The following is a 14,778-nucleotide window of genomic DNA, read 5'->3' as shown; positions in this document are numbered from 1 at the left end:
TTACAAAGTGGTACAGTTTTTGGAAGGATATACTAGTGATTTGTGATCTAAATTTGAGAGGCAAGTTGAAGAGCAGGGGCAGGTCATGTACTTTCTTGTGTCTGTTACGCTCCCAGTCTAGGAGTTCTGTGGCTCAGTAAGTCTATCCTGCTTGGAGACTGTGGTACTTCCTTCTGGATGAGGATATCTAATGCTTTTCTGTACGCCTTGTGCAAGGAGCAGTGATGTGGCAGTTTAAGGTGAAAAAGATTCATTCACTTCTGAGTATCACTGTAGTGCTTTTCGTAGCTTGTTGGTTTTGGCCCATGTCAAATATGATCTCTGAGTAATTTCAGTCGTTGTGTACTTCAGTACATGGACAAGTTGATCGGTGAGGGCACTGATGCTGGGCAGAGATACTGTAGCAAGGTAAAATAAGCTGTCTTTTTGAAAAGAAATCAATTGTTTCCCCGAGTTATGAAATTTTTGAGTTTGGCAGGTGATTTTCACCAAATATTCTATCTGCAATTACTACGTTTGAGCTCCTGGCTCTTTAGGGATCCTGACTGTGTTCTCTCTGCTGAACTTGACAGATATGATCAGTCTATGTCCTTGGGTGCAAAAGGGGTTTTGAAGTTGCACTTGCACCTCCCAGGGCTCCTCCATGGAACACTGTCAAGGTGGTAACAAGCTGGAGTAGGAAAGTGTTCTTGGTGCTCCCCCTGCTGCTATCAGTCAGCATGAAGGAGGTGGCAACCAGCAACTCAGATGACTCTGAGGGGAAGGTGGAGTGTGACAGGGAATCCCACAAACGGTATTTCAATTGCAGGACATTGGGATAGGATTTTCAGCAGAATGTTCTGGAGTAGGAGAGCAGAGACTGAGATGAAGTTTGAATATGTAATTTTGGTGGTTGTCATTACTTACGGGTAATAAAGTTTACTAGTGAGGAAATTGTCTAAATAATAAATAGAATTGAGTTACAAGACATACCTTGATGAGTACTTCAGGATGAATTGTTTGGAGAAATCATTATTTCTTCTTCACCTGTAGAATTCTTTTAATGTTATGGAAAAAATGTGGATAAGGATGCAACTGGCCAAAAAAAAGCCCATTGGAAGTACCTACAAGAGATCTGAAACAGTCAGTTACAAGGCATGGGGCTCTTATGAATCAGCCATTTTGGGCACAAAGCAGGAATAAATAGTCTGTTCCTGGAAAAAAATATGGGTGCTGGGACTCTTACATTTTTTTTATTTTAAAAAGCTGAGTAAAGAGGCGTTAACTGTATGAAACTTAATGGTGTGAAATAGTAGCCATGCTTAGAGTTGTAAACTGTTTCAGAAGTGGTTTAAATGTATTTATATGCACGTATAGAATGGATGATGGTCACAGAGGAGCTCCATTTGCGCAGATTATTTATTTTCTCCAATGTGAGGCATCATGGAATACAGTCTTACTAACGTTTCTAGCCAGTATTTTTTCAGATATTCTAGTTATAATGAATATTACCTAAGCATCTTTAAACAGATAAAAGCTATATCCTTTCTTTCTTTGTTTTCAGAAAGCAGTGTTTCTGCCTAAGTGATACTGAACTCTCATTACAGGAGCACAAAAACTGTGGTGAGATGACTGAAATAGAAGCCAAAGTGAAGTATGTGAAGTTAGCCCGTTCCCTGCGGACCTACGGAGTGTCATTTTTTCTTGTTAAGGTACTGTAGATCTTTCTGTGACCATGTTGTGTGGTTGGTTATGTATTACCTCAGATTCTGCATGAAGCAAAGGTCAAAGATGTTCTTGCGGCCTTTTGTCTGAAAGCAACATTTGGCAAAAAGGTGTAAATTACTATATGGGACAGAATTATCATTTCAGTCTAGATCCTTGTCGTGCTGCTTCCAGAAAGAAAGTTGAGTCTGGCATTATTTAATTTACTCAAATTGGTATTTCTTCTTTTTTCTTTTGATTACCAACAAAGTACTGTCTTCAGAAAAACATCCACAAAGAGCTCCTAAGTTGTTCTTGTTTGAAGTTTAATGATAATATGCGTTGCATGCTGAAAAACTCCATCTGAAGAATAACTTGATTAATTTCTCTTAATTGTTACAGTAAACCGGGTCATCGTCTTAAGGTTGTTGAAATAGTTTGGTACCAAGATACTGATATTCTGCTGTGAAAGTGGGACTGAAGCGTTAGTGCCCAAGTGTTCAGTAACCGCTGGCATAGAATGGAAAGGAGGCTAAACCTAGGCACACATTTCCATTCCCACACTTAGAGTTCTATTTTATGATGAATTTCATGTAGCAAATTAAGTTGGGCCTACACTCTGCAGCCTTGGAAAACTAAAGAGGTAGAATGTCCAACAAATAAGGAGACATCAGTTGGCAGCATGCAGATTCACCCTGCCCCATTCCTTGTGATATTTGCATGCATTAGGATGTTCTCACAGACTGAAAAGAACTAAGATTTCCAATGCAAAAAATAGGGCAAATTATGCGTGATCTTGCCTAATTGTCAGACCCAGTGGGCTTTCCTTTAATTTCTCCAGAAGTTTTATAGGGAGATGTTGAGGGCAACCTGACTTCCCAGTCCTCCCTGATGCCAGTTTCCCTTTCAGCTTCTCTAATACGGTTTTACAGAGGAAGTCTTGTGTCTAGAATTCTGGATTGCCATCATGGGGTTTTTTTTAAAGTAACTTTGGAAGATTTGTTTTCACAATCCCTAAAAGGCTTCTGTTGCCTGGAGGAGGGAGAAGGGAGTGTCTTTTGAACTGCATAGTAAAGATCCAGTAAAGACCAGAGCTTCTTAATACATTACTTGAAAATCGCTGTCTATGACCAGACAGACTGAGTCTGGAGTTTTGCATTGCTTTCTGCATGCCAATTGCTTCCCTTGGTCAATATATTCCATCATGCTTTTCCTTTTTCCTATGGCAAGCTCCATTTGAATGAAAAACAATCTTTCGCACTGTGTTATAGGAAAAAATGAAGGGCAAAAACAAGCTGGTTCCTCGTTTGCTCGGTGTCACCAAAGACTCTGTGATGCGTGTGGATGAGAAGACCAAGGAGGTGTTGCAGGAATGGCCACTGACAACTGTGAAACGCTGGGCTGCCTCACCTAAAAGCTTCACTCTGGTAATCTTTTTGTATCTATGCAGAGGAAGAAGGATCTATGTGGCAATGAGAAAAGATGGACTTATACTCAGAACAGTTTCATTAATGTAACTTGTTCAGTCTGTAATTTCCTAGCGTTATGTAGAATCACTGAGTCCTGAACTAACAAGCTGGCCCCTATTGGTGCCTAGGATCACTCTGTATTTAGATGTTTCTGGATGGACTGGGTCCACAAAATTACTGTTGAAATCTTTTCAGAAAATGCTGTTGAAATCTGTTCTGTGCCAAACCACTAAAACAGTTAAAAGATCATTTTTCACACCTTCTTAAACCCTTATGGTGATCGCCTTTCATAATGCACTTAGTGACTTGCAAAGTATGAATGTAAACAAAGCTAGATGGTTCATCAATACATTTGGTAATTGTGGATTTAGAGAACTTATATGAATGTGACATTTTGGTAATTATTCGGTCAGTAAGAGACCATTGCAACGAGTATTTTGGATATCATAAGGTTGTTTAAAGTGCTAGGGCAGGAGGGCAGTGGCCAGAAAATTGTATTCACTTTAATCATGTGTATCTAATTTCCAATTGCATAGGTGATTATGGCTTAGAATAAAAGTCTAAACACCCCTCTGTATCCTTCAGATAAGGATAAGTCTTAAGTCAGACTTAAGTATCTCTTGGTCTCCCGGCATTTGAATCTATGAAACATCTGTGATGAAGCTGCAATAAAAAAACATCCTTCCCTTTCTTCCCTCATTCCCCATATAGAATCCTGGAGCAGTTTTATTTACTGTTGGATATAATAAAATGTCTGTACAAACTTTTTTTAACATTTTAATTCTCTTACTCATGTTTGGTACTGTTTCTTCATTTATTTACTTTACATTAGCATTGACTTTTTTTTTTTCATTTTTCTTCTTTTCCTTCAGGATTTTGGTGAATATCAGGAAAGCTATTACTCAGTACAGACCACTGAAGGAGAACAGATCTCTCAATTAATTGCAGGTTACATTGATATAATCCTAAAGAAGGTATAGTATTAAGACAACATGTAGTAATAATGCAGTAAAAATTGCTATATAGTGGTGCAAAAGCTCAATTGTGTGCAAGCTGCTCTTTCTCTCATGAAGTCAGTGTTGTATCTTACGTTTTGATGTTAATTATTTTTTTACCGTTCAGTAGTATAAGCGCTTTCCCTTTACCTCAAGTCAGCAGTTCTGGAAAACATCAAGGCTGTTAACTATAGCGATGGTATAGGTCAGGATCAGTACAGCGTGCTGGGGGTTTGCTTTTCTGTCTGGACAGAAACAACTGACTATGAGTGTATATCCAGAAAAGAGGCCAAAGCTTTGTCTATGGATATTAAGCTGTGGACCCAAGTGGTGAATGATGTTGGAAGAAATGATCCTGGGGAAGCTGCGTTTAAAACTATAATAAGGACTGGACAATAGTTGTCCAGCAGCTCTTATGTGTAATGAAGCAGTGCTGAGAAAACTGAAGAAAATAAAAATCATTATATTACTTTGAAACTATTCTATTCAGTAAAGCTAAGAGTTACATCTCAGTTGTGCAGAAAGAGGGATAAAATCAGAGTTTGTGAAGAGGCTGGACTGTCTTGAAACTTGGTTTTATGGAGTGTACCTGGCAGGGGAGAGGAGCGCTCATATGCATCTCTAGCATTCAAAATATTCACAGGTAAATGAGCGCAACAGAGAAAACGACCACTTTTGCAAACAAATGTGGGGCTGAATGGACATTCTTTAAGCATGCTGTATGGAAAAGTGAAGTGTTTCAAATAGCACTGGTTGCTCCTTGGAAAATTTTTACTTTATTAAAGTTCAACCAAACTACGTCATTATTTGCTGTAATAGATTTTGGTAGTAAAGAAATTACTCCTAAAAGTTAAGCAGCTTAGGAGAATGCGTTGTCATTTTTCATGTGAACAGTGTAGGATGTAGCATCAAGTGTTATGAAATCAGAGGTTGAGGAGGATTGCCAGAATTCATCACAGCACACGTCTTTTTCTCTGAGGCTGTCAGTCTCAGTTTTAATAAATGTTAAACTGCAGGTTTCTATAGATGGTTAAAACTTGATTCTAGCTCTTAAGCTTCAAAAGTAGCTTTGCTCTCTAATGCCAAATGAAAGCAGCCTTTCTGTCTTGATAGAATACAAATGTGCATATTTCCACTCCCTTCCAGTCCTTTGATTTCTTCTTTTCAATCTGCTGACACAGCTAGCTTTAGAACAGATGAATTAGGAACAGGTTAAATAATAAATGCCCATGATGTTTCATGATGTGAGCGAGAAGCATGCAGTTTCCAATTGTTGAGCCTAAGTTATGTCTGTGATAACTTCAAAGTGTGGTTTATCACTTTCAGTTGCATAATGTTAATTCTTGGGGTGTTTTGATCTATTCCAACTCGTTTGTTCTGGTGCAGATTGGTGGTTCATTTTTTTCTGCTGAAGTGTTATTGGTGCAACGCTTTCCAGCCCCTCTTGTCCTGCAAGTTCACTGATAGGTCATTAGTTGACAGGGAACCCTGAACTTGAGTACCTTTTACTGTTTTTTCACCTATCGATGTATACGTATTTACTTCACATTATATGGAAGTAAGGCACAATCAAGTAGAAATGGTCTGTTTCTACAAGACACTATTTTTATAACTTATGATGGTTTCCTGTTGTTTCTAGTGTTTAGACTTATTCCCCTTGTGTATTTTCAACTTTGTTATACCAGTATAAAAAAATACCTCAAAGTCAGATGTGCAGACTGCCCAGAATTTTGAAGTAACGATGGTAAAATAACTTGATACAGTATTAAATATATGATCTTTCCTGATGATATGTATTTTCCAGTGGTAGGTAACACCACATAGTAACATTTCAGGATGCTAAATATGACTTGCAGCTAATTCCTGGTTACCTGGATCAGTCTGTTGTCCCTGATTTCAAAGAGTAGGAAAGAGGCTGATACGTGTCCTGTCTGTGCTGGGATGTGCTGTTGTTGCATATCACTCAATCCTCAGAATTTGTTTTTCCTGTGGTAAGAGACAGTATCTCAGCACTTTCTTTATACCTTTGTTCAGAAAGGCACCAATAGGCTTTTTTCTTTTGTGCGCTTAATCTGCTGGGGCTTAGAACCTGGTCTGCTGGATGCTGAAGGGCACCTCTTCTGAGGTGGAGGTTTTGTTGTCACACAGTGCCAAAAAGCATGATACTCCACGCTGGACAAGATTCTGAAGGTGATGTGACCAGACCTCTGATAAATGGCAAGGAAATGGTGGAGAGAAAGCAAAAAGCAATACATATTGTTTAATTTTTTTTTCCTTCCAGAAACAAAGTAAAGATAGATTTGGGCTTGAAGGTGATGAGGAATCAACCATGTTGGAAGAATCTGTTTCACCTAAAAAGTGAGTGTATACAACAAAAAGAAATTTCTTTTTATGTAAGAGTGACACCTTTTAGCTGAGGCAGTTTTTTGAAATGAAACAGTGTAGTTATTAGTGTTACAGAATTATTTTCTACAGGCTATTTGAACACAAAGAAGTATTATCCCCAGGCAATTCAGCAGGCTCCTAGCTTCATTTGAGGATTGAATTGTGGGTCTTTGTTACAAAATCGTGGTATGCTTGTGGTATCTCAACCATTGAACAAAGGAATTCAGACTGGAATTCAGCAAAATGGTGGGGGTGGCATGGAATTATGATGCTGAGCTGAAAATGTCGATAGATTTTTGATCTTCATGCAAACATTTAGGATTTACAAGGTTTTAGTTGCTTGTGTCCGCTAGATCTGTGGCTTCCAGTAAATTTGACGTCTGTCAGTCTGATAGTACACTGTCGTGAACAGAGCTGGTGTAGGCTCCAAACCACTTGAGACAAACACATCAGACAGGTAGTATGGGTAAAGGTAAGGTTTTGGTACTAGTAGGTCGGGTTTGGTTCTGATGGGAGAGTAACTGAACAGTGCAAAAAGCAGAGCTGCAGAGCTGGCTGTACTCTTGAAAAGAAATATTAAACCTTTCCTTGCAGTGAAGGAAGAGAAATAAGTTCCTGACATTCTAAGCTGGAGTGAGCCATTCAAGTCTCCTTTTGGAACTCTTGACAATGGCTGTGTCAGCAGTGCATGTGAAAAGTCTATTTGATTTATTGTTAAACATATGGTTTATAAGAGAGAGACTCGTTAGATATTCACCTTATGTGAAATTTCAACTTTTGATGGATCACACATGTTCAGATGTGCTTTCTTTTTACATTGCCCTTTCCAAATCATTTCCAGAGTATGCTGTTAGTGCAGTGCTGTGCAGAGAAACTCAAAGCGTGTACTAGATGAATACAAGATTTTCACAATTGAAATATCTCTTTTTCCCCAGCAGACTGTTATTGTTAAAGCCAGAATTTCTGTCAACACTTCTAGATGTTAGAGCTTGAACCTTAATATGAGTAGTATATCTGGCAGAGTGGTTCATAACCATGAACGACAGTAACTTTAATTATTCTTGAAAGTATCCTGCATCCCAACCCAAGATCTGACATGCTGCCAGATTAATACCAAGTACTGTGTGTGCACATCTGTATAAAGAGGGAAGAAAGAATGTTAGTTTTTATCCGAAGTCTAGGGATTGCTCACAAAAGGCGTCTCCACAGAGTTCATGCTTCTTTCTATTGATCAGCCTATAATACAACTGAAACAAATCAGATGTTATGCCATAAACCTTGTTTCAGTTCTGTCAAGTATCTTAAAGGAGTAAAGCTATTGTACCACAGATACAAAAACTGCACATAGCCTTCTTCCTTTGATGCCTGCTCATTAGTGCTGTTAATATTTGATCTACCAAAAGCTCTAGATTATTTTTTTTCTAATATGTTAGAAAAAGGTAAGAAAGAAAAACACTGAAGTTTTCCAGCTTCTCCAAATGTGATGAAATATGAGTTTAAATAGCATGTATTTGATTTGCAGGTGCTAACTTATTCTCCCTGTGTTGGTTTTTCTTTTATTGTTTTTAGACCTACCATCTTGCAGCAGCAGTTCAACCGAACAGGGAAGGTGGAGCACGGCTCTGTGGCGCTGCCAGCTGTTATGCGTTCAGGGTCCAGTGGCCCAGAGACTTTCAACGTTGGCATCATGCCTTCTCCCCAGCAACAAGTCACAATTGGCCAGATGCACCGAGGACATATGCCCCCTCTTGTGAGGAACTTCCTTGTTTTACATTTGAAACTTCTTATTTGCATTTGAAACTTGTCTGTGCTGCAAGTAGTCAGAAACTTGTGTGTTGTGTTTATTACTAAGAGCAGGAGGAGGATGTTGAGTGAGGGACTTCCTGACTGTCCTACTGAACATAATTTTTCGGCATCCTTAGAGTGTCACATTTCGATTTGTTCCCTGATTTTCTTTAAAGCCAGCTCTTCCAGTCTTTTTTTCACTTCTAAGTAGTTAAACCAGTATTCAGGGGTTAGAAAAAAAGGTTTAAAGACTCACAAGTAAAGCAGTTTTAAGAAAAAGGCTTACATAGACCTTATCACTAGCCCACCAATTTAGAATTTTTTTTAGCAGGCTTAAAGCTGATGCTGAGTTTTGTCATTTAAATTAAAAGGCTATCAAAAGCTATGGAAAGATAGAGAGATCACTGATTACTTTAATGCGCTACAGAGACTCAACTTGAGGAAATTTAATTTAATTTTTTGTCGGTTGAAATAGAGTTGGATGGTGAGAAACAGACAAAAACTAGAAGAACGCTTTCTCACCACCCCATTTTTACCTAGACTCAACTTCAGTCCTTCATTTTGGACTATTCTGCTTTGTGCTCCCAAATGGTCAGTTTATCAGAGCCCCTCTCTGCTTTTCCTTCCTCCTCACACTTTTCTCCAGCATGGGCCCTTCCTATGGGCTGCAGTTTAGTTTTAGAATTGTCCTTGATTACATCGGTAGGCTGTTGCAGGAGGTTAGTAATGGTATTCTAGAAGCAAATTCAGTTTTTGTATTCCTGGAATGCAAGTCATTAAGACATCTTGGTGGTTTTCTGTGTGTCTGCTGAGCATTGCACGATGTCAGAAAGTTCAGGATATTATGAATGTGTGCAATACAGAGGGTTATGAAATGGCATAGGCAGAATCCAGACTGTGTGAGAGGGCTGTTAGAGAGCTTTGCACCAGGGAAAAGGTAGCTATCTGAAATGGCCCGGTGTGCTTGTTGGGTTGTTGTCACTCACTGTCTCTTCGTGCATGTGTAACATCTGCTTGAAGTGCCATTTGGAACATAGCAGACAGGTCAGTGCCTCGTTCTACCTTTCAGACCTCAGCTCAGCAAGCCTTGATGGGGACTATTAATACCAGTATGCACGCTGTTCAGCAGGCACAAGCTGACCTCAGTGAAGTTGATAACCTTCCGCCTCTAGGGCAGGACATGGTGAGTTTTTCTAATCCCTCATAGAAATAGATCTTAATGCTTTAGGATGTTTACAGGTCAGTTTAGTCATTCTCCCTAGATCTAAAGACGTATAGCTAAAGCTTTTAGTATGGGATAAAATTGTGCCACGTTGAAGGAATTCATGTTATTCCACCTCACTCTTAGCAGTCCTCTGAGAATAGATGTAGCAGACTTCCTTGCAAACCATATCTGGAATGCTGTGTATTTCCTATATGTATAATTAAATGCAAACTATGGGCAGTATATATGGTGGGAGTGACTGCATCCTGGACATTAAAAAACCACAAACAAGATATGATTCTGTTGTTCCTGATCCAGGTTAGGGCAGGAGGACAGATCAAGAGACTATTGCTTATGAGGGGGGCGGGGGGACACTGTTAGTCAAGAACGCTTGGCCTTCATGGATGCATTGTTTATGGCATTTACCTTAAAAGTGCAGCTGTTGAAATGTGATAGCAATTCTCTAGTGAATGATTCAGCAAAAGAAAATGCTCACATAGTTCACTTAAATGGCTTAATTGTTGCCCCCTGTTTCACTTTTAAAAGTTCATGAAGGAAGGAGAGATTTACATAGTATCTGCTCTTACAGATACTCAGTGAATACTCTTATAGAACCTCAACTGCTATCCTTAATTCTTTGGTTTTGTTACTGCTCTTCAGGCATCAAGAGTATGGGTTCAGAACAAGGTTGATGAATCAAAACATGAAATACACTCTCAAGTTGATGCAATCACTGCAGGAACTGCATCTGTTGTTAACCTTACAGCAGGTAAATTACCAAGGGAAGGATTTCCTTGCTATCAGCCTAATTCAAGTAAAAAAGGGGTGAGGTTTAAGGTATCTGGAGAAAAAACTTGGTCAAAATACCTACTAGCTAAGTGCATTGCAGAACGAGGTTTCTGTCCCTCCCAACACAATTTTTGCATCTTCAATGTTCTCTCTTACACTGAAGTTAGGACCATTTATGAAGATAAAATGTAGCTTGCTTATAGTAGAGAGTGTTTGCAGGTTACTTCGGAAAAACGTTATTGATCTAACAGTTGTCAGAAAGAGAGAGATTATGTATTTATTGGCAGTGTTTTTTTCTTCAGCAAAGTACAAGTAGAAGGAGCTGTGTGTGGCTTGAAGAGGTCAACGCTCTATTACCTAGGTTTCTTACAATGTTGAAAGATAGCCAAAAATGTGGGCTTTTCAGCGCATTGCATTCAATGAACTGGAATTCTATTAGGACACAGATTCTTGTAGAAGAAGAAGAAATGTAGAAATAGAAAAATTATGGAAGTCTATTGTTTTTAAAGTGACAATGAAATTATTTAGCGGGTATTGCTTGGCTATTTTGAAATGCCTCTTCTGCCTCTCTCCAGAGTGTAACTTGTGGTAGTTGTCTCTTTTTTGTTTTTAACCACTAAAGCATTCTGATTATGAAAAAAACTTTTGCTCTACAGGGGACCCGGTTGACACTGATTACACTGCCGTGGGATGTGCAATTACAACCATCTCTTCCAACCTCACTGAGATGTCTAAAGGTGTGAAACTGCTTGCTGCACTCATGGATGATGAAATTGGAAGTGGAGAAGACCTCCTGAAAGCTGCTCGAACACTGGCCGGTGCTGTCTCAGACTTGCTGAAGGCTGTGCAACCTACTTCAGGAGAGGTGAATAGATGGAAACTTCTCAGGTTCTCTCTTTGAAGTGCATGGCTTTACTTTTTTGAGACATTTTAGGTTCTTAGCCTCACCTGCTCAGTGCCACATAATGTCCTCTGTGCAAGCAGTTCTTTTGACTACTTCTTATTCCTTCATCTGGCCTTAAAGTCTTGCACCTTCATATTAGAAAGTTCTGTGTTGTATGCAGAGATTAATTGATTTATGTAATAAATAATTTATGTGAGCGCTGAATTCTCTAGTAGAAACAAATTTCAAACAGTACTATGTGTCAGCTTAATAGGAAGTGGAGAGATAAATTCATGATTTTTTTCTTTACTATCTCTGTCTGCTTTGAAATATAAAATAAGAATTTAATCCCTATGTTGTAGTTTTCCAGAAATGAGAGTAGTGCTGACCAGGATAGGCTGTGTTGATCAGTTATGAATTGGAGTCTGCAGCCAGTTTGCCATAGATCTCTTCAGGTGGTTAGGTTTTGAAGAACACAAAATCCTAACGTTTAAGATCAGTTGACATATTGACTGTCTGTCCTTAATTAGCTTCAGAGCTAACAACAATCTCTCTTCAAGTTCTTCAAAATTCTTTTATGTGTTGTCTGGGAGCACTTCAGATGAAACCCCTGAAATAACGATGTGCAATTGTGCAAGTGAAAGTAAAAGCTGAAAAATTAAAAGTAAAGTAAAAATGAAGAAAATAGTTTTTTGAAGTATTCCTATTGTATAATTATTTTTTTTCCATACTAATGCGAAAGTTCCTTCAGGGAATCTAAAATTCAAGTACAGCTCATTTTCTTTGAATTCATGTATTTCACCATGCTCTTTTTGCAGCCTCGACAGACAGTTCTGACTGCAGCTGGAAGCATTGGGCAAGCAAGCGGGGAGCTACTGAGACAAATTGGAGAGAATGAAACAGATGAAAGGTTCCAGGTAATGAGGGGTTGCTTGTCACTGTCAGAACTGTGCGGCTTTCTAATGAGGTAACTGCATAAAACCAGGCTTGCAGTTAGGAAATGCTAGATTTGAAGTTTCTCAATCTAATTGAGGATAATCCGTTATGAAATTGTTTTTAATTACGCAGTCATAGGGTGCTGACTTCATAAGAACCCTTAATTCATTCTGTGCATCGTAAAGACACTTTCTTACTTAATGGAGAGCTCTTTGCACTGTATACCCCTCAGACTCTTGCTTTTCATGTTCTTTACGGTTTCTTTAAAATGATTAGTTTTATGAATTATAATGTCTGTATGTCCTAATAACACTGTTAGCTGTTAGCAGTTTGAAACCATTCTTCTGAAATGCTGTTAAAAACACATCTGGATTTTTTTCACTCAATGCCCAGAACAGGTTCACACCAGAACCAAGGGGAAATAATTTACAGTAACAGATAGGCCTCTGGAGTGCACTGTATCCGAGATGTCTGCTAATATAACTTACAGGCCACTTCAAACACTTGATCCACTAGGGAATCGGTCTGCAAGTTTCATCAGAATTCTCTTTTGTATTCCTAGTTGAGTATGTATTGGAGCCCTCTCTTTCTTGGGTAAGGGAAAGAGTCAAAACGTTCTGATAAGTGCTATAGAGTGCTGGAGAAAGGTGGGTAAGGAGAGGGATGGCGTATCATGCCTTCATATCCTAAAACCAAAAAGAAAACCAGTTATTGTAGTTTTCAAAATCCAAGGTTTTCCTTCTGTCATGAAGTTGAAATTGCCTAGGTCTACTGGAAGTATCTTATTACAGGAAAGCCAGGTCATTTTAAAAGTACAGGCATTAGGAAGACTCCATCCCACTAAAAACCAGAATTATATGGAATGTAGCATTTTAAGTGAGGAAATGGGAAGGAAACTTCTGAACTACTTCATTGCAGGAATTAATGCAAGTTTTAATTTTGCTCTTTCAGAGTTAAGTCATTTATGTGTAAGGGAAAAATGTTATGGAATTGACACCTGTTTTGAGTTCTGTTTTGGAGCACTAATCCATAAGGCTATATTTACATAATGGACCAGGAAATATTGTGGTTTGAAATGGCATTTTCAAAACCTGAGTGGCAGTTGTCTTTACTGTTAAGCACTATTTAGTACTTGAATTTTGTGTTGACACAAGCACTGTCTGTCCTCAGCAGTTTGCTTCTTGAGGCTGTCATCCTTGCTGTAGGTACTTATGTTTAGCGATAGATGATTTTTCTACTAGTAGTGTATCCTCAGGAAGTGAATGTGAGCACGTAGTAATTCAGGACAAAACAAGACATTTGAGCTCTGGTGCAAGAGAATGTCTTACTTTCAGGATACTTGATCTTAATATAAACAAAGTCTATACCTTTTGTTCATAAGACTGAGTTTTCCCTTTCCTTTTTTTGCCAGGATGTTCTGATGAGTCTGGCCAAAGCTGTTGCGAATGCTGCTGCCATGTTAGTGCTGAAGGCCAAGAACGTAGCACAGGTTGCTGAGGATACAGTCCTGCAGAACAGGGTCATTGCTGCTGCTACACAGTGTGCGCTCTCTACTTCCCAGCTCGTGGCTTGTGCGAAGGTGAGACCAGCGGTGTTTGAGAGGTGCCGAGGCGTTATGTTGAGTGTGTGCTTCTATTTCCAGTGGTCTTGGGCAATGTACTCTGTTACCATCGTAGCTCTTGGATTATGCAGTATCAAAGTTGTTGGTTAGTGTCTTGTCACCCTTGACAGTGGTGGTCAGGAGCCATGAGGATACGAGGTGTTGCTGCAATCCCCAAAGAACATTCCACAGATGACAGAGCCCATCCAGTCAATTAAAAATATTGATGAAGTAGAAAAGTAGAAAATATTACTTAAAAAAACACTGCTTGTCCAGGGGACTGCGGAATTTTACTAATAGAATTAGGGTGGTTTGACCTCATCTAAAGCTAAATCATTAGAAGTTGGTCTTCTCACTGAATATAAAACCAAGTTAGTGATCATTGATTTAAAATATGTTTGCACTAATTACACTGGCCTGCTTGTTGTAATAGATGCATTGTTTTGGGCCAGTCCTGATTTTCAGTCTAAGCAAATTACAAATTAAGATTCCATTTTATTTAGAATTCCAGGCTATAGGAGTTTGCTGGTAGGTGTAGTTACTCTGGAGGAGTGTGGCCCATGCCTGCCCTCCAGAACCACTGTCTCAGTGGTTCCCAGCTCAGTTGCTGCTGAAGAAGCATGAGGCACGGTGGGGACTTCCTTTCCCAGAGTGTTAATTGGCTTCAAGAAAGCTGGGGAGGGACTGTTTATAAAGGTGTGTAGTGATAGGATGAGGGGCAATGGATATAAACTGGAGAGGGGAAGATTTAGACTGGATATAAGGAGGAATTTTTTCCCCATGAGGGTGGTGAGGCCCTGGCCCAGGTTGCCCAGGGAAGCTGTGGCTGCCCCATCCCTGGAGGTGTTCCAGGCCAGGTTGGATGGGCCTTGGGCAGCCTGAGCCAGTGGGAGGTGTCCCTGCCTGTGACAGCGGGTGGAACTGGGTGATCTTTAAGGTCCCTTCCAACCCAAACTATTCTATGATTAAAGTAGATGTATGTGTACCCCAGATTCCTAGTTTAGGTGTATGAAACTACCTATTTAGATACTCGCTTGCAGGTTTTTTTC

General features: G+C 39.4%; 1 protein-coding gene across 3 annotated transcripts in view; it reads left to right on the top strand.

Annotated features, from left to right (window-relative positions):
• The window catches only part of TLN2 (talin 2), a 126,587-nt gene that overhangs the window by 51,037 nt on the left and 60,772 nt on the right, over window positions 1–14,778 (top strand). For all 3 annotated transcript variants that reach the window (XM_054077445.1, XM_054077443.1, XM_054077444.1), the window contains 10 exons: window positions 1,587–1,691; window positions 2,955–3,110; window positions 4,025–4,126; window positions 6,429–6,505; window positions 8,102–8,282; window positions 9,387–9,500; window positions 10,182–10,290; window positions 10,967–11,175; window positions 12,012–12,110; window positions 13,541–13,708. In XM_054077445.1, the coding sequence (XP_053933420.1) occupies window positions 1,587–1,691; window positions 2,955–3,110; window positions 4,025–4,126; window positions 6,429–6,505; window positions 8,102–8,282; window positions 9,387–9,500; window positions 10,182–10,290; window positions 10,967–11,175; window positions 12,012–12,110; window positions 13,541–13,708 (1,320 nt within the window). The remainder of the gene's footprint in view (window positions 1–1,586; window positions 1,692–2,954; window positions 3,111–4,024; window positions 4,127–6,428; window positions 6,506–8,101; window positions 8,283–9,386; window positions 9,501–10,181; window positions 10,291–10,966; window positions 11,176–12,011; window positions 12,111–13,540; window positions 13,709–14,778) is intronic.

This window comes from Cuculus canorus, chromosome 12, assembly GCF_017976375.1.
Source record: "Cuculus canorus isolate bCucCan1 chromosome 12, bCucCan1.pri, whole genome shotgun sequence".
NCBI classification, from domain to species: Eukaryota; Metazoa; Chordata; class Aves; order Cuculiformes; family Cuculidae; genus Cuculus; species Cuculus canorus.
The sequence above is the reverse complement of the archived record's forward strand: the minus strand, read 5'-3'. Positions and strand labels throughout refer to the sequence as shown.